General features: G+C 43.8%; 1 protein-coding gene across 1 annotated transcript; it reads right to left on the minus strand.

Moving 5' to 3' along the window:
- Window positions 1–2,764: 2,764 nt before the first annotated feature.
- On the minus strand, window positions 2,765–8,618 carry gorasp2 (golgi reassembly stacking protein 2). The gene is made up of 10 exons (XM_018728814.2): window positions 8,428–8,618; window positions 7,542–7,622; window positions 6,654–6,857; window positions 5,695–5,781; window positions 5,410–5,540; window positions 5,189–5,321; window positions 4,480–4,603; window positions 4,210–4,296; window positions 3,988–4,110; window positions 2,765–3,743 (listed from the first exon to the last, which is right to left on the minus strand). Exons 1-10 carry the CDS (start codon window positions 8,488–8,490, stop codon window positions 3,481–3,483), a joined length of 1,296 nt encoding a protein of 431 aa, XP_018584330.2. The 5' UTR covers window positions 8,491–8,618; the 3' UTR covers window positions 2,765–3,480.
- Window positions 8,619–12,106: the final 3,488 nt, after the last annotated feature.

Consider the following 12,106-nt stretch of genomic DNA (forward strand, 5'->3'; position numbering starts at 1 on the left):
TGATATATTCTGTACAAATTTTGAACCTCCCCCTTTTCTTATAAATCCTATTCCCTGGAATGTGTTTATTTTGCTGCTATCGATGTTTTACTTTCAGAAAGGCAGTATGATCGAATCTACTTTAGGTACAAATTGTATAGTTCTGATAAACTATTTCCAGTTGCAGCATGTGTAAAATTTGGTCATGAGACTCTTCTTGGGCTAGAAGCTGTCTTGCGAATTTTTTTCCATTCCCAACCATGCTGATGAGGGGAGTCGGCTGCGGGGCAGTGTGACTTGCGGCACTTGCCTTCAGAGAAGCTGAAAAAGCCATTGCCATGAAACTACCGATACTGCCTGGTAGAGTCCAGTCCTGTCACTTCTCTTGCTGTAGCGGTAGGGAACGAATTCACATTCTTTATGCTCCAGAATTAGTCATCTGGACGTGGAAGAGAAGACCACCAGTTGGTTTCCCTTTTGTCAGTATTAGCAGTATTGGCTTCATGGCCATGAACCAGATTTAATGCTTGTTTAAAAAAATATATATATATTTTCTTGCAAACTACCAGTTGTTGACAGGCTGCACTTTCGTGCCCAAAGTACAAGGTACTGCTCATACCGCTTTATGCAGCAAGCGTCCTCTCCACTGTACATTCAACAGGATGACTGTCTCTCAAGGTGCTGCTGAAACTGTAGAGAATGTAGGCTAAAGGGTCAACATGAACCATGATTCTAAGACATCAATGCACCATGGCTTTCTGGAAATACTTGTCATTAAAGAAAATCAGTCAGTTCACGTGCTTCCATAACACTGGTTTCATTTATGCATGTCGTCAAAATGGGGTAAGTTTCTCCAGGAGTAGATGATGACATAGCAAAACTGAGTCCTGCTCTGCTGAGCCGACTGGTGCAGAGCAGTTCTTTCGTAATTGGAATTAATGGGAAACTCCTGCATGAACATTCGTTGCTGTTTGGCTGACCTTCCTCTCACTCTTGAGCCTGGCAGTCCAGGGGCTTTTGTAGACCTGGGGTGCTTGGAGTTTGCAACGCTGCTTTGGAGTGGAATGTGTGCATCTGCAAATGGCCTTTAATTTACATTTAGAAAACTACCTTTAGCTGGTTTTACATTTTTGTGTTCAATTTTCCACAGTCAGGCAGAGATCTTATCCTGTGATTAAATATATTGAGAAACTTAAACGCCTCTTTAAGGATATTCTTGCATATATGGTCCGGAGGCAGCATAGAACTGACCTTTTGCAATAGCTGGACCTTATAGTTTGAATCCCAGTCCCACCTCCTGTTATAGTACCCTTAAGATGCTAACCCTAAGTTGATGCAGTAAGAATACCTTGCTGTTCCCCTCGGTAAATCATTGTACTTAGTATTACATACAAACCTCATAAGCTTTGGAGAAAATCAGCTAAATGAATAAAATGCCAAAATAAGTGTTTTGGGTATAAACAATAGTTTTCCTTACTTTTAGGTATCCAGTTTATCATGGAATGTAGTGATACAGTATTGCACTATTATGCATTTCAACAAGGTGTTGTTTACGGACTGCTGATGCATAGATGTATTTACAAGTTAAGCTGCATGTGACACACTACAGACAGTAGCATAGCAGCAGATTTTGGACACCCTTCAGGTGTCAGATAAACTTTAACCTGACAGCAAAGTGCATCTTTCACACTTTGCGTGGCTGAAAACACAGAACTCTTCCTCCAAGGCTGCCTATTTTTGTTACGAATGAGAAATTTGTCTATTCATCCCTGGTGGGTGGGTGGGCTTCCCCTGGGCAACTGAATTAATGTATTTACAGCCCAGCTGCGATTAAGTAATTGTGACAGCAGTAGCCCCTTTTGTCTGTTATGTCCTCACACTAACACTGACCTGAAGTTTCCACCTTCCTAAGAACTGCATGCATCTGAATCTCGCTGGAGGTGTCAGTCTCTGACCAGATGCAGACGGGGGAACCGCTAAGTGTCAGAGGCCGTCGAAGTCTAGCGGACGAACCTGTCTGCCATTGGCCAATTGCCAGACCTGTAGACGTGTAACCTAAAACCGCACTAAACCTCTGTGAGGTGCTATTTAGTTTTGAGATGTATTTGAGGTTACTTGCTTTTGTTTTTGCCTCAGGTGTTAATACATTCCTTCAAAGAGATCTCTTTTTTCTGCAAGCGAGCTTTTTCTGGCCAGCTTTCATCAATACATCCATCAGTTGACACTGCAACAGAATCCTGCTTTGGAAGACTGGTTCCTCTGTATTGCTAGTCATGGTATTGCCCCGTGTTCAGCGTCAGCACCAGCCTCCAGCAGCCCAACATGTGATTCAGTGGTTAGAGCTGCAGCCTGGCACTCAAAGGATCTGGGCTGAATCCCACCTCCTGCTATAGTAACCTTGACAAAGTTTAGTACTGCACTTACTCTGAATTGTTCCAGTAAAAATTACCCAGCTATATAAATGGGCAAATAATTGTAAATGGGGTAATGTTATAAGTTGCATTGGAGAAAAGCATCCGCTAAATAAACTAATCCTGCTCCACTGACCTGTTACACTGCTGCACAGCCATGTTTATATCATTCATTTAACATTTATTCACCAGTCTTCTACCACCAAGAAATCGTGTAGCATAAGATTGCTGCGCCGAAAACACCCTTTGAAACCAAAACCTGCAATGTGTGTGTGTATGTATGTATATGTATATATATATATATATGTATGTATATACACACAGGTTTTGATTTTAACTGAAAATAGAACAAAAGACAATGACTAGTGGAGGAATAGTGTAAAATTCCTTGAGTTTATTGCTCGAGTATGTGAACAAGGTGTTGTATATATGTGGTTTACAGTGACCTCCTCTGGTTTCCAACCAAACAGCACCTGTAATTTTCAGTCACTTCACCTTACTGCAGCAAACAACATGCTAAGAGTGAGAAATCACCCAAGACTGCACTAGAAAGGGACAGCAAATCCCAAGTCTCAAAGGTGAACTGCTTTTATAAATCACATCACCTTGTGTCTCAGACCCATCAGTAATTACTGGCAAGTAAATATAACCTGTAGAGTGGGACCTTTGAGGAAAAGGATGGCTAATCCCTCCTTCAAGAGACACTGATAAATTCCCAGATTCCAAAACTCAGTCATGAAAAACAAAAAAGAAAAACTGAAAGAAAGCCTAACACTTCCCATCACAAACCATTCAAATGAATAATGAACGGGAGATTATGGGGGTCTACCACAGGAAATGGCGCAAAGGTGATGCAAAGACAAGGGGAAGAAGGGGGGGGAATCACTGCTGTACAGAAAGACAGGAAGGGATGTCCTTGTTCTGCTCTGAACGTACTTTGCAGGCAGCAGAGCGCTGTCTTTCCTAGCGTCGTCTCTGCTGGATGTGTGTTGCGCTGTACGTGGGGTTCATGTGAACAGGTTGTGTGATGTTTCCTGCGAATTAATAAATACTCTAGCGAGAGCCGGAAGTGGATGGGGAAGCGTTGCTATTATGAGGACTCTGAGGACACCTGTGCCTCTGTTGATTGTGGGGAATGGGTTTCCGCAGTGACCGTCTCTGTGGGTGTGTCCTCACCTAGGGACCTGGCAGAGGACGTGGCATCCAGAATAAGAGCTGGGGTCTGCTCAGTGGGAACAGGGGTCATAGATGGGGGAAGGGTCATGCCTGTGACTGGGGGCAGCATGGTGGGCACAGCCAGAGGGGCCATGCCAGGCAGGTTGATCGGAGGCATGGGGTGCAGCGGGGTGAAGCCTGTAGGAACACAGACAAGAAGGATTCTAAATCACCTGTAACCACAGATGTGTACTCATGTCTTCCCTTTTAAGAATTCTAACAATTTCATCTCTCTAATTTGATATTCAAAATGGTCATGTTCAAAATCAATAAAAGAATCCCCTTTGTTTTTTAGAGACTGGCTGATTAGTTGATGAAGGCCGTTGTTAGAACGAATCCCTCTGTCTGATACACATTACACACAGTCTGCAGTCTAAAATACCTGTTAAAGTTGGTGGAAGCGCCCCTATGGGGGGCAATGAACCTGCGCTGAAGTCTGGTATACTGAGATGAATGTTTGGCAGACTGGGGAGGGGAGGCAGACCCCCTGGTAAGGTAGTCAAACCTGTGTGGTACAAAGGAGCAAAGAGTAAGTAAATCTCAAACACAAGCGTATGTATTAAATAACTGAGCCAATGGCTCTACGGGACAGAGTGTGTCTGACCGGGCAGTGTGGTGGCAGGGCCGATGGAAGGTACTGTGGTCAATGACGGGCTCACTTGTGTGGGCAATAGAGGCACAGTTGGGACACCTTTTAACACAAGGCAAAAAAGTCATGAACACAGCAGTCCAAAAGGGGTAGGGGTTCAAGCTTATTTTGATCCAGTAACTACACAGAAAACTACTTCAACGGAATGTAGTAAACCTGTGGGTTTCACCATGAGAGGAGAAAGGACACGCATGAAACATTATGGTATGAAAAAAGAGATACTACCTGTGTGTAAAACACTTGGGATAGTGGGTGTGGCTGAGGTGATTGACAGGCTGGACAACCCCTCTTCGAGCCCAGGGGCAGCAGAAGGCACAGCAGGTGGGGGAGTGACAGCAGAGAGCTGCACCTGAGAGAAAGAGAGAGACGAGTTTTTGATGGATGGCTCAGGGAAGGAATATCTAGCCAAGCAATTAATAAGCAAAATGAACACCTTATTTCACAGTCATGACCTTCTGCACTCGAATCCCACTTGCACTCATGATGAGGGTTTGAGCAAGTGCAGCAGTTCAGAGACTTTCTACAGGACAGTGAAATGAGGCCACATTATTGTGGCAGATGGCAGAAAATTGGCCAAAAACCCCAACAAAATGCAAATGAATATAAATGGTGGAATTTTACTATTTCAGCCATTTAAGGGTGTTAAGACTCTAGGCATTGAACACTTTTACTCAAGTTTACTAATTCTCCCCGAGACCTGTTACACAGGCCTTGCCGACTTAATTTTGGCTGCGAATTTCCACAACAGCTTTTCCACAAAACCCGGGAGCTCAGAATCTTTAAAGTTCTTGCAAGTGTCACCACAAAATTCTGACAGTTAAACATCTGACTTCCTGTAGATGAGTGAAAATGGCAAAGTTTGTTGGTATCTATTCTCTGGTTGCGAATTGCTATAAAATGGGCTTCAGAAACAGCAGTCTGTGTGAAGCCTCACCTCTGTGAAACCATCCTTCATGGGATTAACAGGTTCACTGGGAACCTGCCCTGTAAAGTTGATCTTCTTGCCCTCTTCGAAGGGACGGGTGGGTATCCTGTGCAGGTAACCATAGCCAATCCCGCAGCCCAGGCTGGAGAGGACAAGACCAGATATTCTTTTGTTAGGGCACATTCTCTTTTTGTGCACCGCCACCCTGGAGGACGAGGGCCATACAGTACCTGCCCTCACCACCCCACGCGCTGTTGGGGGTTATGACCACCTCTCGACAGTTGTCCGTGTCCGTGTTGTACACGTACAGCTTCAGACCCTTGCCTTCGTGCGTTTCAATAAGTGAGAACAGGTCTTCTGACTGGAGAAATTAATGAGTTATAGAACCCTAAATTAACGCAAGACATTCATTCACAACCGTCTTCACTCTGCAAGACTTTTCTGTAAAACCAGTCACTGAATTTACAAAAGTAACGTAAGGAACCTTGCAGAAATTAGCCAAAGGACTGACGCACCTCATTCATGACTGTATCCGCTCCAATGATGTAGTCTGCGTGTGGTCTCAATCCTGCCAAGGCAGCAGGGGAGTTGGGCTCCACTTCCTAGTGACAACACAAATATGGAAACGAAGGTGAGACAGCAATGAAAATTCTCACTCGGTTTCTTTAACTGCTTTTCCTAGTCAGAGTCGCGGTAGTCTGGAGCCTACTCCAAAAATACGAGTGGAAGACCAGTCCATCGCAGGGTAGCCACAGCTTCACTCAGACATGCAAATGCTGCAGATGCTTCAGAGCCAATGATAAAACTGAATCGCCTGAAGGAAATATGCAAAATCTGCACGGACTGAGCTGAATTCGAACCTGCACGGTGAGACAACAGCGCAATCTGCTGCGCTGCCATGCCACCCAAAATGTAGTCCTGACTGGGGGAATTTTAACTGGACAAAGAGCAATAAAAGAACAAGTCAGCACTTATTAATATATTTCCTCACGCAAAGATGCCAGTTGCAACGTTTTACCACCATGATCATTTAGTGAGTGGAGCTTCCTGGGCACAGTAGATGTGCAGTGTTTACAAGCAGTAAATTAAACAGATGGTGCGACCTGCTGGGATCACAGTTCAATTGCCTGCAGTAGAAATACAGCACCATCCCAGTCCTTATGTCAACATGCACCGGGTTATGGAAAAAGCTGTAGAGCCCTACAGAATTTTAATTGAAATATGAAAGAACAAGAACACGAAGCACAGAGGGTTCAACAAACAGAGCAGTAGTTTACACTGTCCTTGGTTTGTTCCACAAATAAATTTTATACATTATGAATGACAACATGTCGCTGGACTCGGCAAGAGTTTAAATTAATTTTTTGCTTCACTTAAAAGGTTTATCTGACTGGTTCACAGCATCTAGGCAACGTAACTCGTACTGTGTCATAAGAGCGAAAGGGTCGACCCGACCGTTCGACAGAGCACCCACCAGCACGTGCCACACGTTTTCATTGGCTCCCTCGAAGCTGCAGAAACGGATGCTGACTCCCAGAAGGCCCTGGCCACCCCACATATTGCTAGGGGTAACGGTGGTCTCCCTCAGCTCCAGCGTCTTGCTGCTGTACACCAGCATCTTGACCGGTTTCTCCACATTGGCCTTCAGCAGGTCCTTCAGAGTGTCATTGTCTTTGTTCTGCTCCCATCGGACGTCCCCAAAATAAAACACATTGGTATTCCACAGCAATGGAAGACTCGCAAATAGCATACGACTCACAGGATGAAACTGCACTGTCTAGGAAAGTTATATAAAGGATAATTCATGCCATGCAATCCATGAGTTTATTTAACATTCAGATAATGCCTATTTCATATTGGCATGAACAGCGAGAGCAGAATGTACAGTTCGGCAAGGATTAATGAGATCTTTGCATCTTTGCTGGCTGGGTCTAAGTGACCTGCTGACTCAAACCCTTATGAAGAATCGTAAAGGAGTAAAATGATCACTCTGGGTCTTATTACTCTTTTCATGGGACTTGTAACTTATGAAGCTGCGTGAGGTTTTTCTGACACTGCAATTTCATTAGGAATCGATACTTTTCCCTATAAGTTAAGCAACCTTAATTTATGTTCCTTTTGGGGGTCAATGGACATATAACAAGAGAATGAGTTTAGAAAGAAAAAAACAGTAGCAGCTTAACAATGTAAGTTGCTTTGGAGGAAATTAACAGCTAAATGAATACATTTACACATTTACATTTATTCATTTAGCAGATGCTTTTCTCCAAAGTGACTTACATCTCACAGAAAATAAGGAAATGTGTGTTTGAATAAGGAAATATGTGTTTCTTGCTGGGTTACTGGACCAGGAAGGACCTACCAATCTAGTATTATTAATTGACACAATGAAGTCGAAAAAGGGCTCCAATCCTGCCCGATGACCAGGGGAATTCTCCTGTACCTGCAAACACAGGAAAGACACACACAAATGCATGTGTTCAGCTCACAGCCTCTCATCGGTATGGTGGACTACAAGCATTAGTAGCTGAATCACAGAGAGAGAGAGAGAGAGAGAGAGAGAGAGAGAGAGAGAGAGAGAGGCCAGTGTGAATTTCCATAAGATCTGCATTCTTTGTAGAGATCAAACCCCTAGCAACACACACTGGCCAAGTAAGGAAAGAACAAGTTAAGAAGCTATGTCAGTATGTGAGCTCCACACCCTCCTGCCTACCAATTGAATTCAGGAGACAATACACGTCTGAGGACAGGTTGTACAGGTATGACAGCTACTAACTAACACTAACACGCACGACTACATTTGGACAGCCGAGTGATGATAAACTAACACGTGTCAGAGAGTGCAGCCCGTGCGGACATTCGTTTAAATGCTGAACATTTTTCATTAAGAACGAGCTGTCAGGTTAGCCACTTAGCTACTGGCTAAGCTTAAGGTAGCATTGATGATGATTCTCGTGACCCGATATTAACCGGGGGTAAAATGACAAACAAGCGAGCCCGTATCGTTCTTCACACTTCTAATTAAGCGCGTGTTTCACTGAACGCATTATTCACCCGAAAAGTCCGGCAAAAATTAAAACTAAACCCCAAAGGTTGGGGCATCACTAGGAGGCCACAGCAGACGCCTCGGCCTCATTTAGCGCGCCTGGCCCGGCTGGGGCTGTGGCGCCGCCGAGTCTCTTCTCGTCCTGCTGCGGCTTCGTGCGACACGACGCGGCTCGACGGCGTAGCGGGGTGAGACTGCTCACTCTGAGGACGTGGTAACCCTCGGAGCCTCCGCCGGGAATCTCGACACTCTGCGAGCCGCCCATGTTTGTCCGGTTCCTCGCTGTGTCTCGACGGGTTTCAGGCGCTCCTGTGGCGTCTCCTCCAGCGGACTCGACACGCAGCGCCGCTGCTGCTCTTACGTGGCACTCGGATGCAGGAAGGAAGAACACCGGGAACGGCCCGGCTCGCTGCAGTTCCTTCAGCGGCCTGAGGAGGGCGCAGAGGGCTCAGCGGCCACAACAGGCCAATAAAACCAGAAAGATTTTTCAAAAGCCACAGGTATAATAATAATAATAATAATAATAATAATAATAATAAGGTTATTGTTAAAAAGAATAGTTGTTGTTAGTTACTGTTATTATTATAACCTTTGATTAGATGATGCCTTTACCAAAGGTGACTTAAGTTACAGTGTAAGCTAGTCAACTACAGTGATTTACCTTTATATAGGTTGTACACCAGCCCTGTTCAATGAATCACTTGCTGCTATTAATTTTGAAACCATCTAAGTCCAAGTTATAGGGAGTATGTATATAGGGAATATGAAGGGGGTGTGGGGGTGCATCAGGCTTGGCCAGGTTCTGTGCTCTGGTGGGTCTGGGGTTCGAGTCCCGCTTGGGGTGCCTTGTAACGGACTGGCGTCCCCTCCTGGGTGCGTCCCCTCCCCCTCCAGCCTTGTGCCTTGTGTTGCCAGATTAGACTCCGGCTCACGTGTGTGTATCTAAGAGTAATATGTCCGGACAAATGCAGAAAGAATAAAGAGAGTCAGCTTCTGTAGTCTGGGTGGAAAAAAACACATATGAATGATGTGTGTTTAGGGCTATAGATTGTGCAAGTGTTACTGTGGACATTTACATAACCTTTAAAGAGTTCAAGAAGAGCATGGGGGAGATCTAGAAATGCAGTTTACATGTTTAACTTTGGTGATAAATAAGTATAACATTTAATATATAATATTTTTATTTGTTGCTTTATTAATCATGTGGCACTATTCTACTATACAAATACAGCCAGTTGTCTTTTATATGCCACATTAAACCATCTCATTCCATCCCACCCCTTTTCTTTACTCAGTGGTAACCCATTTTGCTGTATCTTAGTTGCGGTGCTACTAAACCAAAGTCTCCGTGCCATCGTACGCATACACATCGCAATCCTGTTTTTCTTTTGCGTGTGCGTGTTTGAGGAGTATTCTGCACATTAAAACATTACGAGAAATATATTGTTGAATACTGAAAATGCAAATCATTACATATGCAGATCAAACCTTTTCTTTACCGCACAATGACTTGGAAAGCATCTTATAGTCTATATATAGTCTTTCTATGATAACGTGTGCCTTGTAAACGGAGAAAACACCATTACTGTGCGTCACTCCTGATTAGAGCCTGCAGTAAGTAAGAGCCCTGTCACCTACATGAACAACGCGTTCTGCTTTTGCCATACCGTGTGGTCCTAGTAGTCCTTTCTGTGGGGATAACACCACTTTTTCCTTAACATTTCAAGCTGTTAAAAATGAAGGACGACTTAATACATTTCTAGCTGTGTTTTGCAGGATCCACAGCATCACAGTTGCCTGGATATATTTCATTACAAGAATTTCCATCATTTTAGGCACAAAAATAAACTATTGATAGAGGGCTGACATATAAAAAACTCAATGTCCAGCACTATGTTTATCAATTTTTTTGTACTTCATCCCTCCACCATATTTTTCATTTTACTTTGTCACCCATTATTTTAACTCTATGGGTGTTATGTTTATCCACATACTGTCCTTATTTCCTGTGATTTATGTATTTATGCATTCAGTCAGCTGTTGAATAGTTATAATGTCATAACTTGTCACACATCCTTTTGTATATACTACATATATACATTTATATACTGCATATATTTACATTTACATTTATTCATTTAGCAGACGATTTTCTCCAAAGCGACGCACATCTCAGAGAAAATCCAATTTGTGCATTACGTTAAGAGAAAGAGACATAGTCGCAGACATGTGAATCTTAAGTAAACCTAGTTTGTTTCTTTCCTCTTTATGCACCAATGTTCATCACACAGGCAGGTGCACAAAACTCAGGATAGACGAATCCTGATATTTATATCTATATATACCGTATCGCTTTACGTAACGTACATGTCTGCTGATGAAGTCACTTGGCTGAACCGCATTTGTGTTTCATGCAAATTAAGTCGTTTAGTACTTCACAAAGTTTAAGATTGCTCTCCCATCTTTTTTCTAATAAATTTACTGAAGCACTTCAGGGTGAGAACCTGCCTCAGAAGTACCTCATCAAGAGATGGGATTTGTACCCGAGCCTTTAGGGTGCAAAGCATTGGGTGTAACCATTGCACTACCTGTTGCCCCTTTAATTCAACTGAACCTTTCGACTTAATATTACAAAAGTATGAACAATGTGCTTTTTTCTGTGTCAGTGTTAAGCAGGATTTTTCTATCTGAAATATTAAATAAGATATAAGACTATGATGGTTGGGGGCGCAGTGGTGCAGTGGGTTGGACCGGGTCCTCCTCTCTGGTGGGTCTGGGGTTCGAGTCTCGCTTGGGGTGCCTTGCGACGGACTGGCGTCCCGTCCTGGGTGTGTCCCCTCCCCTTTCGGCCTTACACCCTGAGTTGCCGGATAGGCTCCGGTTCCCCGCGACCCCACGTGGGACAAGCGGTTCAGAAAGTGTGTGTGTGTACTATGATGATAAAATAAATGAAGAACGTTGCAAGGAAGTATTTAGGAACACAGGTTTGTTAGAGATGCTTCAAGTCTGATTTAGACAGACAATATGTACTCTTTATATTAAGTACTAGTTTATTTTCTCCCTCATTTTAGGCACACCAATTTGTCTAAATGGAATAATATCTCTGTAGCCGAATGACTCAGCTTTTCACAGATACTGCACCTCTTCAGTCCAATAGCTTCTCAAAGTCAAAATACAAATGATTATTATCCTTTGATCCATTCTAATAGAACATGGGAAATGGCCGCGTTTTCCAGGCAATGCTTTCAAGAACACAGGAGGAAAATTGCTCTGTGTCCGTGGGCATTTATAGAGCTCTGCTTTGCTTTTCGTCTTCCTTTTGTGGAAACTGAAATTAGTTTGCTGTGATTATGGTTAATCAAGAGATAAATATCAATGGCTTTGCAATTTCTGCCCAGTCAAACACTGTACCATACTTTACCATTACTTAAATGGTGTTATAACCACTGCAACATGGTAAAAGTAGAAAAATAGAAGAGATATTTGGGATGTGACAAGCACTTTTAAGGTTAGTAAAAAAGCAGTCCTGATATTGCGCTGCGTTCCTTTTTACCACGTGTACCACGCATTTGCAAAGGAGAAGGGACATGGGCTGTATTCTGCGCTACTTGCTTGTTTTTGGGTGATCAGTAGCCGTGCTCAGGAGCAGGAGCTGTGGCCTGTGTGGGGTGAGAGTGAGAACGACAGGAGAAGTGCACCGAAGCACATCTGGCAGCGCTGCTGGCTCAGAGGCGGGAGGAGGCGGGAGGAAGGCACCTCAGCCATGCTGCTCCCGCTCCATTACGTTGTGCCTGTCGGGCTCAGACTTGCGCGCCAGATAGATTTTGGCATCATTAATGGCGACTGCCATCACGAGGAGGAAATCACCTTGATTCTTCTGC

This window comes from Scleropages formosus, chromosome 21 (genome assembly GCF_900964775.1).
Source record: "Scleropages formosus chromosome 21, fSclFor1.1, whole genome shotgun sequence".
Taxonomy (NCBI): domain Eukaryota; kingdom Metazoa; phylum Chordata; class Actinopteri; order Osteoglossiformes; family Osteoglossidae; genus Scleropages; species Scleropages formosus.

What these genes read in the sequence shown, in the direction of transcription:
- gorasp2 (XM_018728814.2), bottom strand. Translation starts at nt 8,490, where the DNA reads ATGGGCGGCTCGCAGAGTGTCGAGATTCCCGGCGGAGGCTCCGAGGGT. An exon ending in AGGGTTACCACGTCCTCAGA is followed by an intron (nt 7,623 to 8,427) that starts GTGAGCAGTCTC and finishes CTGTGTTTGCAG; the next exon opens with GTACAGGAGAATTCCCCTGG. An exon ending in GCGTGGGGTGGTGAGGGCAG is followed by an intron (nt 5,322 to 5,409) that starts GTACTGTATGGC and finishes TGTCCTCTCCAG; the next exon opens with CCTGGGCTGCGGGATTGGCT.